A 22,347-nucleotide genomic window follows, 5' to 3' on the forward strand; every position below is an offset into this window, starting at 1 on the left:
TATCAGTGGGAATGGCCATCAAGGGTTCCACAGCAGAAAGCCGCCTTTCCGTCTCTGTTCCATCTTTGTTCCCTGGTGACAGTCTCTACTAATAAACACTGCCCCACTCTCTGAAAATATACGTCACCTCTCTTTCTGACAGTAGTGTTTCTTAACCCTTGGGTTTAATCTGGGCTTTATGGGGAAAGAGGAGCTGCACCACAAGAGGAGAAGGTAGGAAAATGCAAAAGTATTTACAATTTTTTTTTTACATTTATTTATTTTTGAGACACAGAGTGAGAGCACAAGCAGGGGAGGGGCAGAGAGCAAAGGAGACACAGAACCCGAAGCAGGCTCCAAGCTCCGAGCAAAAAAAATGCAAAAGTATTTAAAAAAAAAAACTTGGGAAGGCAGTTCCTCCCTAGAAGTCAGTGAGCATTAAGCCCCAGAATTTTAAAAAAGCTAATTGTGCTACAGGACAAAAGAAAAAAAAAATGTTCTGCTGACCAACAGACAGACAGACACACACACACAGATACATGGATCTAAATTACACATCTGGAGTATCTGAAAAATGACCTACTGAAGTTATTTTTTTCCTAAAGGTGGTATTTCAATAGAGTGATGTAAATTTATGTTTACTATTAATGCACTGCCTATGGACTTTTTGAAGGCTGGGAATAAATTTAGTCTAAAAATCATGACATATTTACATAATCACTCTGCCTGGAAGGAACTTAAGTGAAGCGAAGCAATCTGAGGTCACCACGATCTTATAAAGGAGGAGACTGAAATTTAAATGGTATGTCAAAGATCAGAAGCTCGGATTCTCATCAAATTCTGCCCCTTTAGGAACTATATAATCAAAATTAAGTTCCTTGGCCATCAAATAACTCTCAACCACAAATACATTTTACAGGTTTGCCAGAGAATTCTTCATTTCTGAGTGTTAGCCAGCTACAGGCTAAGGCATGATAACTGGGTTGTCCCTGGCATCTGTGTCTTCCACATACAACATGGGACATCGGTTTGAGGACCCCAGGTATTTTTTGGTATCTTCTGTAAAATGGAAGAAAACATTTTCATTCTCTACTGACAGACGGCACTAAACATTTCATAATTCTGCTTGTCACTACCTTTTCATGGAAGGTCAAAAATTAGGTCTTAAATGAACCAGACAGGACTTAATTGAATTTAGAAGCATAGGGAATAGAAAACGCCAGCAGACGGACAAGGCTAGCAATTTGCTGTCAGCAGCTGAAACGGAGCACATTTGCAGATTATTTCTGGTAAGGCAGCAGGAGTGCTCCTGGCTGCTCCCCAAACATCAGCAAGCAGAGCCGCTTAACGTGGGGGCATTTCCTCCTCATCCCTTATGCTAGCAGAATAAGAAAGTGTAAAGGGGGAAGGGACAGATTGTCTGGAGCTACGTACCACGTTCTTGTAGAAAAAATACAGAATCATGTTGGAAAGCCGTGTATAGCACCAGTGCCCGTGGACAAGGAGGAGCTTGCTGAGATGCTTGAACTGAGAAATGGCAAAATCACTGGCCATCACAGCCTGCAGAGACAAGGGGGAGAGAATGCCACCCTGAGCAATCAAATGTGTTAAAACAGACACAGCATGACAGCCTGACCATCATCAGGCAGGCTCCAACTGGTCCGATCTGTTGTTTAAACGTTACACGAAGACCAGACGAAGCCAAACCAAACCGAAACAAACAAAACTCATGAACACAGAGACTTGATGGTCTGCCTGGAGTTACTATTCAGCTTTCCAGTCTGGTCACATGAAACAAGACTTCTCTTTGGTTACCACTCGACCCAATTTCAGCAAATGTACTTTTCTGGAAAGGAGCTCCCGTAGCAAGAATGCCATGCATCACAATATGCATCTGCTTCTCCCTCACTGGGAAGAATATTAAAAGTATTGTAGTCTTGACACTATGTAACAATGTAGAATGTGCCAGGCAAAGAGATCACTGAATTTCTCAACTGTTGGAGAGAATGTCATAATTTACAATTCTCTGGAAACCCTAAGCCTCTATCCTATCTTTCTCTAACAGCATTTGCTCTATACATGAAAAGCAGTCTTTGGACAAGCTTTTATCTGAATTTTGTGCCTAAAACACGATCTAATATTCACACGTGTACACACACACATACACACACACACACACACACACACACACACACACACACACACACAAAGAGCACCCCCCTCCCTCTCAAATATTATCTCCCTCCTTTCCTCTTTAGGTCTGTAGGTCTTTTATTCAAATCCTTAGTAGCTCTCACCAGTGTCAAAAGTCACACAGCTAGAATAAACTGAGGGCTGCTGGAGGGGAGGTGAGTGGGGGGATAAGCTAATGGGGTGATGGGCATTAAGGAGGGCAATTTTGGGGATACACACTGGGTGTCATATATAAGAGACGAATCACTGGGTTCTACTCTTGAGGCCAAGACTACAGTGCATGCTGATTAACTTGAATTTAAATTAAAAAAATAAAATAAAACCATAAGAAAATATCTTTAAAATTAAAAAAAAAAAGCCACACAGCTATTGCAGGACTAAATATATATATTTTTATGTTCTAGATGAACAATATTTAAAAAAAATTTTTTAACATTTATTTATTATTGAAAGACAGAGCATGAGCATGGGAGGGGCAGGGAGACGGGGAGACACAGAATCCGAAGCAGGCTCCAGGCTCCAAGATGTCAGCACAGAGCCCGACGACAGGCTCAAACTCACAGGCCACGAGATCATGACCTGAGCTGAAGTCGGACGTTTGACCCACTGAGCCACCCAGGCGCCCCGATGAGATATATGTTTTAAACTGAACAAGGGAACCACATGGTTAAAATTACCCAGGAAAATACCCCAACACCCACACAGTAGATAATGAATGAATGCAGAGACCAACTCCCTGTCTTCCAGCCTCCCACTCCTGATCTAGTCACAGCCAGCCTCACTCTACAACAGAGATTTTACTGTGAAAAGACGTTGCCCTGGAGTAGGCAGGTGAAGTCTGTGGCACATGGGTGGACGGCGTCCACTCACCTGCATGCCTTCTTGACCGGAGATCCCCATCCCAATGTCTGCCACCTGTATCATGCTGACATCATTGGCACCATCACCTTCAGGAGACAGAAGAAAAGCTGAGAAACGTATGAAGGGTAAAGAAAAGATACAGACTTTTTGCAAAGCAACAGCGACCACCCAAGCAAACAAATCCTTCAACGTTGATCCTAGGTCTGCAAATGACCTGGAAGCCAGTTAAAGAGAAATGAAGCGCGGCATCCCACTGCCATGAGGAAGGATTCCAAATTCGACACTTAAAATCCTTAAAAATCCTTCCCGCTAAGGCAACCTTTCTGGACTTATCTCCCCTTTTTCCGTGCCACTCACTTTACTTTCAATTTTCCAGATATTGGAAAATTGGCTCCTTCCAGCCACTGCTCATGCAGTTTCCGTATCCTGTAACACTGCCTTCACCACCCCACCTCATGTGGCTGGATTTCAATTGCTCTTGCCCTCAGCTTAGAGGTCAGTTCCTCTGGGAGATCCTTCTCATCCTCCCTTTAGGTCAGATGCCTCTTCCTTAGACTCCGGCACCACCCTGCGTTTCTCTATCATATGATATTACGACTGCTACATATTTCTTGGTCTCCCCAACACACTGGCAGCTTCTTTTTTTTAAAAATTTTTTTTGACGTTTATTTATTTTTGAGACAGGGAGAGACAGCATGAACGGGGGGAGGGTCAAAGAGAGAGGGAGACACAGAATCTGAAACAGGCTCCAGGCTCTGAGCGGTCAGCACAGAGCCCGACGCGGGGCTTGAAGTCACAGACCGCGAGATCATGACCTGAGCTGAAGTCGGACGCTCAACCGACTGAGCCACCCAGGCGCCCCACACACTGGCAGCTTCTTAGGGGAAGTATTACATTCCTGTTGGTAATGACCATTTGTTGTCCCCAAATGCCCACTGATCATTCACTGTTTTCTGGTAACAGTATCCTGATTTTGCTTGGGAACTCTGAGTCCATGTGATTTATTAGGGATGAACCAAAAACCCCAGATGTAGGACGGCAAGTCACCCAGATCTAGACAATTAGCATCATCTGTTTCCTGGCCTTGGTGATTGGCTCAGAGATGGGCACCTGACTCCAATGATGTAATTGACATATCCAGAAGTTCTAGCCTCAGGAACATCTGGATCCAGGGGCTTGAACAATTCATTCATTTTTATGTTCATTCAATAAGACAGCTGAACAAAATTCCACTCTCATCCTGATTCTTTACTCCAGCAACTTGAAAAGAGTTGCTATCTTTTCACTCAGGTTGCTAACAGGATAGGATGTAAACCTAGGAATTTTGGGCAGCTGTATCAGCAAGCACGCTGAGGGGAGAAGCTACCTGAGACTGAAAGCAATCCAGGTAAAAACAGAGGCTACAAGAGATGGCTGAGTCCTCATCTTGCCATTTCTGAACACTGCGGTATCTCAGAGCTTAATCTCACACAGCTTCTCTCTTCCATCTATACTCATATTTTGGGGGTCGCATCTACTAGCCAGACATTAAGTATCATCTAGGCTTATAATTCCCCAGTTTGTATCTCCAGCCAATCCCTCACTGCTAAATTCCAGACTTCTAAATTCCAGACTTCCTATCGAGCTGCCCACCTGACACATCCCTGCTCAGATCTCTATGGACCTGTTCAAATTTCAGATGCGTGTGTCCCAGTTCCTGATTCCCCTGCCCTCCTGGTTCCATCCCTCTGCTCTCAGAGACAAAAATCTTCTTGTTTCCTTTAACGCCTTCTATCATACAACACATGAAATTCATCAGCATGTGTCACCAGCTCTTTTTCCAAACCATGTCTATTAGCTGACCGTGTTTCATGTCTCATCTGGGCTCAAGCCACCACCACCTGAATTGCCTGAATTATTCCAGTAGCCTCCCAACTCTCCATTCCAGTAGCCTCTTTACCTATGTCCTTGCATCCAACAGTTACTCTCAACACAGTAGCCATGTGATCCTCTTAAATTTAAAGCAGATCATTTTCCTTCTCTGTTCAAAGTTCTCCCAAGACTCCCTACCTCCTCAGATAAAAGCCAAAAACGTATAATGGCCTCCAGGACCCTACGTGATTTGGCCACCTGCCACCTCTCTGCCCATCACTCACCTAGAAAACTCTTCCCTTTGCTCAACCTGCTTGGGTCTTGAGGCACCCCAAATTTAGCCCACAGTCTTCACTTTCACTACCCTCACCAGGAATGTTCTCCCCTCAGATCTCCGCGGCTCCCTGATCATTCTCTTCAAGTCTCTGCCCACCTGCAAACTTCAGAGATTGTCTCTGAAAAACATTTAAGCTAGCAACCCCTCTCCCTCCCCTAGTGCTCTACGTCTCCCGGCTCTGCTTTATTTTTTTTAATAGTTTGTCACTATCTGATATATATGTATGGCTTTTTTGTTTTGTTTCATTTTTTACCATATGCCTTCTAGTGGATATAAGCTCCTTAGGAAAAAGTACTTTGTCAATTTATATACTCCTTTATCTCCAGTGCCTAGAAAAATGTCTGGTACACAGAAGGCACTCGATAAATATTTGTTGAATGAATAAATAAATGATTTGTTCATGTCCCTAAATTTAACTTTTCTGAAGGTAGAACCCCTAGATTTTCCAGTTTTATAATTCAGTACATTTACCCTCCTTAACTTAGTTGATTTGGGGATCTCACATGTAACCCAAAGTCCTACTATGTTGTTTTCCGCATCACATCCCTACCATGTGGTTCGAAGCAAGTGGTCAAAAAGGTGATGAAGGCAAGAAGGGAAGGAGTGGAGGATAGGGAGGAAGCAGAGAGGAAAGGGAGAAGGAAAGTGGGGGAGGGAAAGGACAGACAGACAGAAGGGTAGACAGAAGTACAGAAGGAAGGATGGAACAGAAGGATCAGCCCCTAGCGTGGCATGAAAGTGAGGAGCACGCGGCCGGTTCCATCCCCACTCACCGATGGCCAGCGTCATCACCTGGAGATGGTTGCGCACCAACTTCACTACCTCGCTTTTCTGCAGGGGGGTGGCTCGGCAGCAGACCACAGCTTGACAGCAGGCAGTCAGCTCCAGGAACTGCTTCTGCAGACTCTCCTGCAGGGCGAACTCCAGGGTCTTCCCATTGATGATGAGTCCAGCCCGCAGCCCTGAGTCCTGTGTGGCTGGGGACTGGTGTAAGCCCTCACTTAACAATGCTTGCTCTGGACAGGCTGGATTCTTCTTCTGAAGTTCCTTCAAAATTGTGCTCATCAGCATCTCACAGGCATCCTTGAAACAAGAGGCAAAGACACTTGGCCTTAGGGCTCCCTTGGTGGCCATACCCAGCTAAATTTATCATTGTCATTCTTTAGCAACTGCTGTATAAAGGCAACCCCAGGTACTTCCTCAACCCGTTACTTTTGAAGACCTCCCAGCTTTTCCACAGAGATCGGGGGGTGGGGGGGGAGGAGGGAGGAGGGAGGAGATCAGTTAATAGGATGGAAGAGACCTCTCATCCCCAATTCTGCAACTAAAAATAGCTGAGAATTTATTTATTTGTACAATTTACCTTCTCAAACAGTGACTCCCGAGAGTTCTTTGGTCTTTTTCTACCATTTACTATCTGCTTGACATTAGGAAAATTATGTAACCTCTCTGAACCTCAGCTTTCTCATCAGAAAATGCAAATGTCTACACATTATAACATCATTGTCAAGAAGAAGTGAAATAATGTGTGCAAAGTTCCTAGTGTAAGGCATGACACAGAATTTAAAAAATAATAGTTACTATTTTTATCTTCTTTTGGACTCAACATTCATTCATTCACAGTGGTTTATTGAGAAACCACTTTGTACTAGAAAACATCCTAGGCACTGGGGATTGGCCAATGAGCACAAGAAGACCCCTGCCCTCATCGAGCTTATGTTCTGGTTGGGATGTTTTCAGTGGTGCTTGTCACGTTTGGTCTGTGTACATCCCTCCACTCTCTTCACCCCACATAGTTAAGAAGTACCATGAAGACAGATATCATTTTTAATTTACTTTTGAAGCCTTCACAATGCCTGAGAGAGGGTCACATCAGACACTCAATAAATACTCATTGGATGGATTCTACTCAAGAAGACTGACAATAAAATTACCCAGAAATTATTGTGTCAAGTGACCACTAAGGACAGAGCCTAACAAAATCCACGAGCACTGCATTTAAGTTTAGACATTAAGACTGAAAGAAAAAGAAAAAAAAAAAAAGACTGAAAGAGTTCATTCGTAAGAGATCCCCTCACTCACAGGTCCCATACATGTCAAAAGCTTCTGAGGAAAAGTATACAAAGGTGAATCAAATATGCCCTTTATAGGCTCAACATATAATAGTAAAAAGTTATTTTAAAAAACCTTCTAGACTTTGGTTACATTAAAACGATATATTCAGATGGTAACATACCCTTGAGTCACTGAAAATCAGCGAGTCTATTAACATGAGATGATACTTAATGGCATTTGTTAAGTGAAAAAATACAATTACAATACTATACGATACATAACGACAGTCCTTGTATGCTCAGGGTGCACAGAATACAGGCTTGAGTGGAAGCCTTCTAAAATATGAACATAAATTATCTGTAGTTTTATGTTTATAGAATGATTATAGACATTTTTATCCTCTTATTTGAGCATGCATTTAGTTCTATAAATTACATTTTCGTTATAGAAATACATATATACACTCAATTTTCATTATTTGCAGATTCCATATCTGTGAATTCACCTACTTGCTAAAATTTATCTGTAATCCCACAATCAATACTTGTAGTGCTTTCATGGTCATTGGTAAACATGCACAGATAGAAATTTTTTGAGTCACGTGATATGACTCCAGCCGAAACTGAACAAGGTGATGCTCTATCTTATGTCAGCTCCTGTACTGTAAATAAGTGTCCTTTTCACTGTTTGGTGACACATTTTCTGTATGTTTGTGCTTCTTGTTAATTTCACTGTTTAAAATGGCCTCCAAGGGGCGCCTGGGTGGCGCAGTCGGTTAAGCGTCCGACTTCAACCAGGTCACGATCTCGCAGTCCGTGAGTTCGAGCCCCACGTCAGGCTCCGGGCTGATGGCTCAGAGCCTGGAGCCTGTTTCCGATTCTGTGTCTCCCTCTCTCTCTGCCCCTCCCCCGTTCATGCTCTGTCTCTCTCTGTCCCAAAAATAAATAAATGTTGAAAAAAAAAATTTTTTTTAAAAATAAAATGGCCTCCAAGCATAGCGCTGCTGAAGTGCACAGTGCTGTCTAGGGGTCCTATGTACCCCTAGGTTGTGATTGGCCATAAATTCAATGTTATAATACATACAATAAATTGTTTTTAAACAGAAACACGCACGGAACAAGGTTCTATATTGATTGGTTGATACAATGTTGTGACCAGAGGCTTATGGCAACCTAATACTACGTTTGGTTCAGTATTCACTAATACAGCATTTGCAGCAACTGTATAGAACTTAACTCCACGAATAATGAGAATAACTACAGATAGATATAGATTATATAATATGTAATTCAATACAAAATGTATGCTTGACAAGTAATCAGCTGTGAGTAGACAAACCACAACCTTTTGGAGTTTCAGGCTATAAAAATGAGGATAATTTTACCTGATCTGTGTCCTTGTTGTAACTGTCAAGTAAGATCACGAATAAGAAAGCCTTCTATGGATTCTAACCAGCATGAAAATAAAGTTACTATCTCAGGAAAAAATTATAAGTGAAATAATAAAAACAAAACTTAAAAATTAAATGATGAATCCTGAAAGGCCTTTATATATCAAAAGGCAATAAAGAATCCAATATATAGTTATATTAACCTTTCCCCCCCAAAAAAACAGACCCAGGACTTTTATGAGAATGGAAACTACGTAAAGTTTATAAGTGGCGACATTTACTGTAATCTAACTTGCAGATTTAGGAACAAGAGTTGATAGAAATTTGTAAAGCTGAAGTACTACACTACAGAAATGACCAGATATTCTACTGGTTTCCAGGTGGCTCACTTAGAATGTCACAGAAGCAATTTCTTCACTAACTGGCCAACCAGGTTCCGTGATCTTTCTTTTTTAATTCTTAGCATCTCCTGATGAATAGAGGAGAATGGGGGGAAAAATGAAAATAATATAGTGACTTAGCCCCTACTATGTGCCTGGCATTTTATATGGATGGACTTGAGTCACCATAAAACTAAATTGTGTTCACTGTGCTCTGTTAGTTACCTGGAAAATTCACATAGGTGGAACAGCTTTTGATAATTAAAAAAAAAAATGTATTTTTTGCATTTAGAACAGTCCACGGTGGCTACTCTATAAAGACTTCTTGAATTGGTAACTTTAAATATCTTCAACTATAATTGTGTATTTACAAATAAGCTCTATGATCCTATGGATTTTACTGCTCATAAAAATGTCAAAGTTGAGGGGCGCCTGGGTGGCGCAGTCGGTTAAGCGTCCGACTTCAGCCAGGTCACGATCTCGCGGTCCGGGAGTTCGAGCCCCGCGTCAGGCTCTGGGCTGATGGCTCAGAGCCTGGAGCCTGTTTCCGATTCTGTGTCTCCCTCTCTCTCTGCCCCTCCCCCGTTCATGCTCTGTCTCTCTCTGTCCCAAAAATAAATAAACGTTGAAAAAAAAAAAAAAAAAAAAAAAAAGTCAAAGTTGAAATCAAATAAAAAGAACTGACTTCCTTTTCAATGGTAATTGAACCCTTTCTGACAGGTACTACATGTTTAATTTATAGTTTATATTTTCTCATTTAATGCCTACAATGACCCTATGAAATAGATGTTACTCTCACATCACAGGTTAGGGAAAAGGTCCAGAAGAAAACTCTCCAAGGTCACATACCTGATCACTGGCAGACCAAGTAAATGAACCAGGGTCTTACCAGCCTTAGGGCACATCCATTTTAGTGGCCAAAATGACTAATGACAATTTTCTTGTGCTCAGACCTGGCTGGTACTAGGAGCTGGCTGGAGGTTGTGGTTATGGGTCTCTGGATCACAGCCAACTGCCAAGGAGAACCCACCCTGTGTTGAAAAGGAAAGTTCTCTTTCCTTAAAATATATGATCTGGTTAGGTATTGACTGAGGCCCGACCATAATAACATGGCTAACCAAACATGGCAGCCCGTGACAGCCCCAAGATGTGATCCAGATGAGAAGCTCCAGAGGATTTCTGAGAGGCGGGTTGCTGGCAGAGTATGGATGCCACTGATGAAGTCTGACTTTGAGGAAGGAGGGAGAAAGGTTTTCCAAGCTAATTAAGCGGCATGCACAAATCTCAGAGGTTATTACTATACTGGAAAATTAAAAACAAACAAAAAAAAAACCCCATTCAACTCATTAGAAATTTGTGTTAGAATTTAATGGGAGGTGGGGCAGGGACAATTATAAAAAAAAAAAAAAAATAAGCTGTATCCAAACCTCTTAAACTCCTTAAGGAAAAAAAAAAAAAATTCCCTTTCCTTAAAACAGTTCTACAAACTTGACATTCTCAACGGTACTATCTAAGAATTACCACTAGAGGGCATAATTATCCCGAGAGTCTATTTTTGGAATTAACCATAAAAATACCAATTTACTCACCTAATTCTGACAGAAATCATCACTTCCCCTCAACTTGAAACAGAGGTATATTCCTGTCCAAGAATTTTACATAGTTTTTCATTATGGGCTAAATCTTATCAGATCCCTGGAAATCCAATGGGGGGTAAGGGAAAGCAGATAGAAAACAAAAAGGCAACTTTTATAGCAACAATTTCTTTGAATCATGTTAAACCATGAAGCCTTTAGAAGAACTATGGTACCTTCCCAAGCACAAGCTAGGTTGCTGGATAGAAGAAGTAATTATCAAGGAGCTAATGATTATTGGTTTTTTTTTCCTCCTTCCATTCATCAAATCACAAATGCTCCCTTGGCTATGAAAAAAAAAAAAAAAAGACTCAATCTCATTACACATACTTTACTCTGGGTATTGAGGATAAAGAGCTTGTCATCTGGCTCCAGTAGTTTGCATGCATAAGCTATGTTGACAGCTGTCTCCTGCTTGTCCCCTGTCAGCATCCAGATCTTGATGCCAGCTTTTTGAAGGGCTTCTATAGACTCGGGGACTCCCTCCTGCAGACGGTCTTCAATGCCAGTAGCACCTAAAAGATAGCCAAAGTGCAACAGAGCCTGTGAGAAACTGAAGCCAGTAGGAGCTCACCTAGGCTATAAGTGAACTGTATCTGTTTGTCAACCCAATCCTGAACTACCCGAACTGTGCCAGCAGCTTCCAGAGATTCAAAGAAGTGTGGACCCAGACCAAAATCATATACAAAGTAATATTCTGGGAGGGAAGCCTTAGGAATCAATGAGCTTATTAAACTTACTTGTTTTCCTTGTGGCTAGCTTTCCTCTCCGTAAATTGAGGGGGACTCGTTTCAGTTACTTATGCAACCTTTCTCTAAGATTTTGTAATTCTGTGACACTCCCAAGGGTAAGGACAGGCTTTCAAAGAATGTTCTTGCCAATAAGTGGCTTATATTATGAAACAGCATTAAAAATAGATATTAGAAGTCCATAATTCCTTTTGCTAAAACAACCGGGGCCAGGTAAGTTTTGGAATTCAAATTTTTTCATATTTTATGAAGGTAATATAGTGCATCTATCATATTTTGAAGTATCTGATAACCAAACATATTAATATTTCTGTGGAAAACTTTCAAATGTTCACACTAGTTAGGAAAATAAAGACTTACAAAAGTTTATCAGACCAGACCTGATTTTTATAGCCAAATGAGTTCTGGCACTAAACCCACAGAGCGTTTTTGAGTTTGGAATTTCAGACAAGGAGAGGTAGACCCATACAACTGATGCTGTCACAAAGAAATGACGTAGGACAGCACTATTACTCTAGTGACTCGACACAAAGTGGGATCATTGTTTTTCTCTGAACCAGAGGAATGGAGCTCCGATGCTGGTCTCTTGCTATGTTAGCACTTAGATTAGAATCTAGATGTCCAGACTCGGAGACAGTGGTTCTCAACCTTGGCTGGCTCAGCATTCCTTGGGGATCTTTTGAAAATTCCAATGTCCCAGTCACACATCAGACCAACTGAATCAGAATCCCTGAGAATAGGATGCAGGTTTTTTTATTAAAAAATTTTTCTTAATGTTTATATATTTTTGAGAGAGAGAGAGACAGAGTGCTAGTGGGGAGGGGCAGAGAGAGGGAGACACAGAATCTGAGGCAGGTTCCAGGTTCTGAGCTGTCAGCATAGAGCCCAATGCGGGGCTCATACCTATGAACTGTGAGATCATGACCTGAGCTAAAGTCGGACACTTAACCAACTGAGCCACCCAGGTGCCCTTTTTTAACTTTTTTAAATGTTTATTTATTTTTGATAGAGAGAGAGAGTGCATGAGTGCGGGTGAGGGGCAGAGAGAGAGGAGAGGGAGGCTCTGAAGCAGGTACTGTGCTGTCAGCAGAGAGCCTGACACGGGGGCTCAAACTCACAAACTGAGATCATGACCTGAGCCAAGGTGGGATGCTTAACCGATTGCACCACCCAGGTGTCCTGCACTAGTATCTTAAAGTGCCCCAGATGATTTCAAGGCACAGCTCAGTCTGAGACAAGAGGTGTCGTTTGTGCAACTTTTACCAGCAATCAGGAAGTAAGAGAAGAGAGAAAATTTCATTGGTCCAGTTGCAGGTACATACAAAGCACACAGGCCCTGTTGCTAGGTAGACCCGAGTTTCTCCGCAGCTCTATCAGCCGTTAGTGTGACTTGGAACAAGTCAATGAGCTGCTCTGTGCCCCAAGTTTCCTCCAAATAATTTAGAGATTTGTTGTGAAGGTTCAAAGAGACAACACATATTAAGTACCTTATCCAAGGCCTGGCAAGAAACTTAAAGCTGGAAGTCCTCTTGAACCAGGGGGAACCAGGATATTTATTTGACTTGGTATTCTAAGTTAAAGTGATAAGGTTTTAAATGATCTTCTTAAGGACGACCACCCTGATCCCACCATAAATGGAGTCTAGTTCACTGCAGCGGAAAACAGAATGAAAAGAATTGGAAACCGGGTAGAGATCAGACTGGACACGGTAGACAGAACTATGTGCTCTATTAGATCAAAGTAGGGGGGAAAAAACCACTGGTGACTAACTTACTTAGAGAGAGCCAGTGTTTTTCAAAATTGTCCGTTCAGACAACACAAGAGTCTACCTACCAAGTAAAGTTAGCTTGTTCTCCAACCTCATGGCAGATTCAAGGAGTAACTCTTCCCTGTGGTCAATGCTGGTTTCTGCTAAAAAGTGGTTCCTCAGCCACTCTGCGTATTCAGTGTCACTCATGACCTAGGGGGGTAAAAAGAGCTATGAGACAGGCCAGATCATCTTGTGGGATCCCACCAGGACTGACCACTAGCTGAATACCAAGCCATCAACCTGTTTTCGGTATTCCTCTCTCTAGACATACTTATGCCAGGTTCTCACACCACCTGGTCACAACCTTCCCAAGCTCTATGGTCAGACTTCTTTAACACTGATAATGGATGGACACGATAGCTCAGTAGTTCTTGGAAATTCTAGGCATCATACATGATGAGAGTGGGTTAATTTCTTTAATTAACCCAGGGGGTACGCAGTTGGAAGAGGTCTCCACGTGGCAGTTAAATCTAGAAAGATTCTAATGGTGCAGTTGAGAAAGTGGTGTCAGGACTGCTCAGTTTGAGGTATTACATAGCCAACAGCACCGCTAATATCTTTTGACGGTTAGTTTGTGGAGTTAGTTATTTGTAAAGGTGAAAAGAGAGAGGGAGCTGTATGAGTGGAGCAAGGAAGTACTCTTCCAAAAATATTAAATGAAATTCCTGGAGAAGGAACCAATGATACATTTTCCTCTTTCTTCAGGTTGCCATAGAGGGAGAAATCCACATTTCGGTTCTCAAAAAGCAACGTGAGGTGGAGGGGGTGAGGCAACTTCTCTATCTACTTATTCTCACTCACAAGGTAATCTGACTTAGGAAAAATCTGACATCTATTGGGCTGCATTTTTATCAGGGACAGGATCATTCCACTTGAAAAGGCAGCATTCTCTCCTTTTGCTTTCATCTTGAAACTCTCCATTTTTCTTACAACTTTGTGTGGAGCAGGCTTTTGATTCTATATGCAGCTGGGTGACTAAATAATGACTAAGAGTCTGCAATGGATCCCAGCTTCCCTAATGCAGCTCGTCAGAACTAGAATTTGAAAGATGTGCTAACGTTGATGGCACTATAAATTTCTACAGAAATGAGCGATCCCTACATTTGTCTTAGGTGCTCGCTACAGTCTCCAATTCAGGCTTCCTGGAGAGCCTCGTATTTAAAAATTATAATGGATGGCAACTAATGCACTGATACTTTGATCTACCTGTACATCCCTGTCTTTCATACTCGCTAGAGCCCAGAATGACACACGGAAATTGATACTCTGGTTTCTAACACAGCACATGAGAACTCAGAGAACAGAACTTTTAGGTACCCTTGTGGCTTGTTCTCCAAGCAAAACACTACTTTGGAGAACAAACTCCAAGCAGCCAATACATATGGAAGGGAGAAGCTGTGAACAGAAAGCCCATGATCCAGGGGCTTTGCCAATTATCCGGACCAGGGTTTGACACATGCTCGTCATTAAACGATGGCTACACGGTGGAAGAATAAAGAAGATGCGCCTGAGAGCCTCACCTTCTTCGCTATACATAACGTGCGTAGGCCTCGTTTGGCATAGTCGTCCAAGTGTTTCTGGGTTTTCTCTCTTATTATCATCTGTTGTTTTTCCAGACTTGCTCCATCTGAAATAATTAACAAAACACAAGTATTCCCTCCAGGCTGCCCAATTAAAGACAAAGTTTTACAAACAATGGTGGCTTACCCCACAACAAACAAAAGACCTTGTAGTTTTGAGTCCCAACTGTGCATTTATTAAAGGGACCCTCAGAATAAAGCTTTCCCTTGTTCCTTCCTCCCTGGGGAAAAGCACCATGAACTTAATACAAACACCATTCCCACACCATCAATAACAGTAGTAACAGTAACTATAATAATGCTATCTGCCATTCACTGAACACCTGCCATTTGGTAGGCACTGGACAAAGGCTCTCCATATACTGGATATGGCGTGTCATTAAACCTCTGAGGAACCTACAAAAAAGGTACTACAATCCCCATTTATTGAACACTTAGGCACAGAGTAGTAGGTAACTTTACCAAGACGTAGGTCAGATCTGCACCCAGGTCTGTATAGCCCCCAGACTTAACATGCTTTCTCACCAAATCCTAGGCAGCTTCCCCTACTTTGCCAAGTGCAGCTGATCCCCCAAATATCCACTTGCTTGTCTTTATAAAACCATCTGGAGTGGCCTTTGAATTTCTGAGCCCTTCATATCCCCGCTTTCAGTTCTGTATGAACTCACCCGGGGAAGCCACAGAGAGCAACTCCATGATTACAGAATCCGCACCCTTTGTGTATACCACGACTTGGTTGGAAAGGGGGTGTCGAACAACAACAGACATTCTTTTTCTTACTGAGTCGAAGGGCAGGATGTGCAGGAGTTGAAACGTTAATGGCCCCAAAGCAGCGAAGTCCACCATGACCTGCTCTGGTGTCCGGGACCGTAAAGTGCATTGGTAAGCCCGGGCGGCATACACCAAGGCCGCTTCGTCTGGACTCTCAGCCTCATAACACAGGCTGGAGGCCAACGGCTGTCCAGGGGAGCATTCCACCTTGCCATCGGTGAGGCCTGCATCACAGTTCTGTTTCTCAGTCTCTGTAGGGCGAGCAGAATTACTAGAGTCCCGAGGGCTCTCGCTAGTTTGGGAGACCTCTTCCTCCACAGGTGAAGCCAGTTTCATTCGACTAAAGAGAGAGAGTCTGCTCACAAAGGCACTTGGGATCCCAGAAGATGGCTCTTTCCCACTGGCAAGTGACGGCGAACTTGATCTTCGCACAGACAATCTCTGGAAGAGGTTTTTAATCTCTTCCAAGGACTTGATAGGCATTCCACTCAGTGATGAGAGTCCAATCTAGGGAAGACAATTTGGGAGGGTCTCCATCATATAGTCAAAAGCAGTTCATAACCATGTTGAAGTCAAACCAGGAAAAAAGTAGGTAAGAATTACCCCTCCTTAAATAACTAGCAGCCTGCTTCTTCATACTTAAAACTGCCCCAGAAAAGGGGTGCCTGGGTGGCGCAGTTGGTTAAGTGTCCGACTCTTGATTTCAGCCCAGGTCATGATCTCAAGGTTTGGGAGGTTGAGCCCCGCATCAGGCTTCATGCTGGCAGCACAGAGCCTGCTTGGGATTCTCTCTCTGCCTTTGTCTGCCCCTTCCCTCCTCATGTTCTTTCTCTCTCTCTCTCTCTCTCTCTCTCTCTCTCTCTCTCTCTCTCTCAAAATAAATAAACATTAAAAAAAAAACTGTCCCAGAAAACATTAACAAAAATTAAAATGGCCATAATGAAAAAGATGTGCTAACGTTGATGGCACTAAAAATTTCTACAACCATTTAGAAATAAATTTGGCAAATAATAGCAAAAGATATAAAATGCCAATATTGCCAGCAGTGGGCATATTAAAGCAATTTTTCCTAATGAATAACTTAAAATATAGGTGATCCATAATCTTTATCATGTACATCCTAGCAATAGCAATTTAAAAATTATAAGCGAATTAAGTATTCAAAAATAGCAAAGCGGAAAAATCTTCCTGAAATGTTATACAGTCGTTACAAAATAAAGTTTATAAAGCCTATGGGGTAAAATTGGTAAAGCTTTAAAATATAAAATTCATGTGAACAACATAAAAATGAAAATTGTATGAACATAAGAACAAATGAGTGATAATATGCATTTAAAACATTGAAAGAAAGCTAAAAGATTAACAAAATGGGTTGTTTTCCTCTTTTATTTTTCAGATTCTATAAGATTGTTACCATGACTTTTTCTGTTGTTTTAAAAAGGCCAGTGAACAAAGTCACTTAAAGTGTTATCAGCAGAAATTATTAGCTTATTAGCAGAAATTCACAGTGAATGTGAATTTCTATTACATATTTTTTTCTAATTTGTAGACTTATTTTCTTTTCTAGCTCTCAACTTTTATCAGTGATTAAACTTAGAGTTTAATATTAATTATGAAGGCCAATTAAACCCTAAAATTTTCTCATTCTGAAAAGCCCAAAATATGGAAGTGTTTTCCTAAACATTATTAATCTTTGGATAGTTGGAGACACCTATGCTGGTCAATTTTCAGACTTATCAGCAACTCAGAAATGAAGAGAAACAACCACAGATGAGGTTTTCATATTCCTGACAGATTCTGATTAACTTATTAGTCATGGCCTCTCATTACCTCAAAATATCATAAAGCTTAGGCTTTTATAGCTCTAGAGATTTTCTTGCAGACAACAGCATATCCTATTCTTTGGGGATAAGGCAACAACATTTTCAAACAAAAAAACACCAGAAGATGCCTACTTTGGATACAGATGCACGAGAAAAACTGTTACACGAGGAGGAAAAAATGCTCCAAAGAGCAACTCTCTAATTGAAAACGTTATTAAAAACAGTTTTCTGATAAAAGCTTAATTGGAAATAAGTTATTTTTATGGTAAAGTTGACCACCTCTGAATTTGCCAAAAAAAGATGATCTGATGGGAAATTAAAATGTAACTGGGTTGTGCTGCAAACTGAATTTAAGTGGGTGTGTGCAAAAGGGAAGAGAGTTCTTCGCACGAGGAACACAGCACAGCATGTGGTGAATCACCAGTCTTTAAAACAAGTTTTTCTTTTTAATTGAAAGTGAATTTTTCCATAAATTCTAAGCTACAAATAGGCCTTTTAAATCTAGCTTTTGTGGGAACTGCAGAATCTTGGTACACTATAAATGTGCTGGATTTTAAATTGAGTTAGAACTAACCCAACTGGTACATGAAAAAGGTACCCCATCGTGAAACATGATAATGAATCTAATACTTTAAATTTTGCCTGATGTAGTGCATATGACGTTGGAGGTCTCAGAAGCCTCAAAGAAGCTTTGATTGGGTAAGGAAACTGCAAAATGAGCACAGCCACATTCCAGAAGAACTGTTCTCATCAGCTATCCTTCTAGAGGCAAAATAGTAGAGCAGCACTGAGTCCTATTTCATGGGTTCAAATCCTGCTTCCCCCACATACTGGCTCTGTGACCCCAGGATAGTTACTTAACCTCAATGGCAAAATGGAATAGTGGAGTAATATTACCCAACTTAGGAAGTTGTTCGGAGGATTGCACATGTTAATACCAGTAAATCACTTAGAACATATGTCCGGAACACAGATTAAGTGGTGTGTGTTAACTGCTATTATTATTATCATTAGTAATAGTGTTAATTATTATCTACATAACAAGGCCAGTACAAGTACATTTAAACCCAAAGTTCTCTTCTAGAAGGTGATACTTGTTTGCATTAGAGACTTTACCTTTTGTCGTGGTTGGTTAGGAGCAGAAACCACTACAGTGTTGCAAATTGCCAATGCAATAAAGAAGTCAATGATATACAAAGTCTCCAGTGGTGGATTTGGGGCAGTCTCATCTAGTGGTGTAAAAAGTTGAGGTGTAATCTGATTAAATTTGTCCAAAAGCCTGGTGTCTGGTACCACATCTGTTTCCTGAAAACCCAATTAGAAAAAGTGTTGTTATGTTAAGTATCTAAAAATGAGAGCTTTAAATTTACATGAGAAGTAGCTTTTATAACCACACTCTATGCACAATGAGATAGTAAACTTTACTCTTCTAAAAAACATTTAACATGGCATCATGGGAAGTGAGAATAGGAAAATAACAGACCAAAAAAAAAAAAAAAAAAAAAAAAAGGAAAATCCAGAATGCACAATACTGATGGAGAACACCTTGACTATTAACTTAAATTCAAAAGGAGAGGGGCGCCTATGTGGCGCAGTCGGTTGAGCGTCCGACTTCAGCCAGGTCACGATCTCGCGGTCCATGAGTTCGAGCCCCGCGTCAGGCTCTGGGCTGATGGCTCAGAGCCTGGAGCCTGTTTCCGATTCTGTGTCTCCCTCTCTGTCTGCCCCTCCCCCGTTCATGCTCTGTCTCTCTCTGTCCCAAAAATAAATAAACGTTGAAAAAAAAAATTAAAAAAAAAAATTCAAAAGGAGATAGGAACAATGCCTTCCACCAAAATCTAGTTGACTGTTTTTCTATTTTGAAATACATAGTTGACAAAAGTGAACTATTGGGAGTTCATCAAGATAAAAAGCTTCTGCACAGAGAAGGAAAAAAAAAATCAACAAAACTAAAAGACAACCGACGGAATGGGAGAAGATATTTGCAAACGACATATCAGATAAAGGATTAGTATCCACAATCTATAAAGAACTTATCAAACTCAACATTCAAAAAAAAAAAATAATCCAGTGAAGAAAGGAGCAAAAGACATGAATAGACACTTTTCCAAAGAAGACATCCAGATGGCTAACAGACACATGAAAAGATGCTCAACATCACTCATCATCAAGGAAATACAAATCAAAACTACAATGAGACACCCCCTCACGCCTGTCAGAATGACTAAAATTAACACAAGAAACAACAGGTGTTGGTAAGGATGTGGAGAAAGGGGAATTCTATTGCACCGTTGGTGGGAATGCAAACTGGTGCAGCCGCTCTGCAAAACAGTATCAAGGTTCCTCAAAAAGTTAAAAACAGAACTACCCTATGACATAGCAATTGCACTACCAGGTATTTATCCAAAGGATACAAAAATACAGATTTGGAGGAGTATATGCACCCCAATACTTACAGCAGTACTATCAACAATAGCCAAACTATGGAGAGAGCCCAAATGTCCACTGACTGATGAATGGATAAAGAAGAGGTGGTATATATAAACAATGGGATATTATTCAGCCATCAAAAAGAATGAAATCTTGCCATTTGCAACAGCATGGATGAAGCTGGAGTATATAATGCTAAGCAAAATAAGTCAGTCAGGAAAAGACAAATACTGTATGACTTCAGTCATATGTGGAATTTAAGAAACAAAACAGATAAACATATGGGAAGGGGGAAAGGAAGAGAGGGAAATAAACCATAAGAGATTTTTGTTGATAGAGAACAAACTGAGGGTTGACGGAGGGGGGTTGGGTGGGGGGTGAGCTAGATAGGTGGTGGGCATTAAGAAGGGCACTTAGTTATGATGAACACTGGATGGTGTATGTAAGTAATGAATCACTGAATTCTACTCCTGAAACCAACATTGCATTGTATATCAACTAATTAGAATTTAAATAAAAATTTGAAAAGAAAAAAAAAATACAGTTTCCAGAGCATCCAACAGCAACTGATGATTCATCTAACAACTGATGAGTACCACCTCTTTTAAAAGTGAGGACATTATTCATACCATGTTATTTTATGGTTAATACAAAAAATTTTATAGTTCAAATCATTACTATAATAAAAACAAAAACAGAAACAAACAAAAGAACCTCTCCAAAATAAACACTAGTATGAGCAGGCAAACATATATAAAGAATATTACCTAGTAATATACATGACAATAATGAGGGTTCCTCCAAGAGATTTTTCTCTTTTTTTTAACATTTTCATTTTATTTTTTGAGAAAGAAAGAGAGCATGAGCACGGGAGGGGCAGAGAGAGAGGAAGACACAGAATCCCAAAGCAGGCACCAGGTTCTGAGCTGTTAGCACAGAGCCCGATGCAGGGACTTGAACCCACGAATGTGAGATTGTGACCTAAGCCAAAGTTGGATGCTCAACTGACTGAGCCACCCAGGAGCCCCTCCAAGATATTTCTGATCATCAAATATATTGGCAATATATGCCCTGTGCCCTCCTCTTAAAGATTCTTAGCATAGGGTGGTTCAGTCGGTTAAGCGTCCAACTCTTGACTTCAGCTCAGGTCATGATCTCACGGTTCTTGAGTCTGAGCTCCACATCTGGCTCTCTGCTAACAGCATGGAGCCTGTTTCAGATCCTCTGTCCCCCTCTCTCTGCCCTTCCCCTACTTGTGCTCGCTCGCTCTCTTTCTCCCTAAAATAAATATTAAAAAAGTAAAAAAAAGGGGCGCCTGGGTGGCTCAGTCGGTTAAGCGTCCAACTTCGGCTTAGGTCATGATCTCACAGTCCGTGAGCTGTCAGCACAGCTCAGAGCCTGGAGCCTGTTTCAGATGCTGTGTCTCCCTCTCTTTCTGACCCTCCCCCATTCATGCTCTGTCTCTCTCTGTCTCAAAAATAAAAACGTTAAAAAAAATTTTTTTTTAATTAAAAAAAATTTTAAAAAAATATTCTTAGTACAAATTAGCTCTAAGAAGTTCTGCTATTGAAAAAACTACATATCCATTTTAACACAGTGCTTCTCACATTTACTGAAGAGTACTAGTTTTAACAAAAGAAAGTTGTGCTAGAAAATGGTTTATAAAACAGTCACATGTAGACAACTGCTTTAGAAATTTTTCAGATGAATCAAAAGAGGGTTCATCAACTACAAATCAAATTTCACTAAAATGCCATTGTATTCTAGAGAAGTCGTGCATGTAGTCGGTTGGCATACTGACTGCAGGAAGCCAGGAGAGGTGATTTAGAGATAGGAGAAAACGGTGGAGATGTGAGACGTGTGATATTAGGCTCAAAAGACCATGGCTTGTATTTTATGCTTAGTTTGGGGAGAACTAGCGTAGGCTTAATAAGAAAACAGCACAGGCTGAAAAATCGCATGAGTTTGAGTTTAGATCCTGGACTCACTGCATAGTCGCTGCTATCCTCAGGCAGCGTGCTTCACTCCCCGAGCTTCATTTTCTTCTTCTGAGTAATGGTAAAAATAACACCTACCTCACAGGGTGGCTGTATAAAGTCAATGAGATAATGAGTGAGGTGATACCCGTACAACAGGAACCTATAGGCAGATCACCAGGCTCACAATGGGTCCAAACTATATGCTGTCACAAAGCATTCTCAAATTTCTATTTAAATACATCAACATCTACTATCCTGTGATATGAGACATAGCTTGGTGGAGTTCATAGGCACTAATATCCTGATGGCTGTTCACTAGTGAGTCAGCCATATTTCCTCATGCATCTCACGTACACAGTAACACTGAGCCAGTGTCTGGGCCCTCAGTTACTCAGAGAATAATCCTTTCCTCAGGACCTCCTTGCCAAAGTCAATAGAAGACAGTGGTAATGTTTGAGAGACTTCTTTCTTACTCAATGCTTAGTCAGCAAGGGATGCTTGGGAAACTCGTCACATGATATTTGG

General features: G+C 41.1%; 1 protein-coding gene across 4 annotated transcripts in view; it reads right to left on the reverse strand.

The window, feature by feature from the left end:
* Positions 1-22,347, reverse strand: part of ATP10D (ATPase phospholipid transporting 10D (putative)) — a 110,537-nt gene that overhangs the window by 18,622 nt on the left and 69,568 nt on the right. For all 4 annotated transcript variants that reach the window (XM_047857493.1, XM_047857494.1, XM_047857496.1 and 1 more), the window contains 8 exons: positions 18,530-18,718; positions 15,488-16,097; positions 14,760-14,866; positions 13,263-13,389; positions 11,011-11,195; positions 5,995-6,304; positions 3,043-3,119; positions 1,414-1,539 (listed from right to left, as the gene is read on the reverse strand). In XM_047857493.1, the coding sequence (XP_047713449.1) occupies positions 1,414-1,539; positions 3,043-3,119; positions 5,995-6,304; positions 11,011-11,195; positions 13,263-13,389; positions 14,760-14,866; positions 15,488-16,097; positions 18,530-18,718 (1,731 nt within the window). The remainder of the gene's footprint in view (positions 1-1,413; positions 1,540-3,042; positions 3,120-5,994; positions 6,305-11,010; positions 11,196-13,262; positions 13,390-14,759; positions 14,867-15,487; positions 16,098-18,529; positions 18,719-22,347) is intronic.

Source organism: Prionailurus viverrinus, chromosome B1, assembly GCF_022837055.1.
Source record: "Prionailurus viverrinus isolate Anna chromosome B1, UM_Priviv_1.0, whole genome shotgun sequence".
Classification (NCBI taxonomy): domain Eukaryota; kingdom Metazoa; phylum Chordata; class Mammalia; order Carnivora; family Felidae; genus Prionailurus; species Prionailurus viverrinus.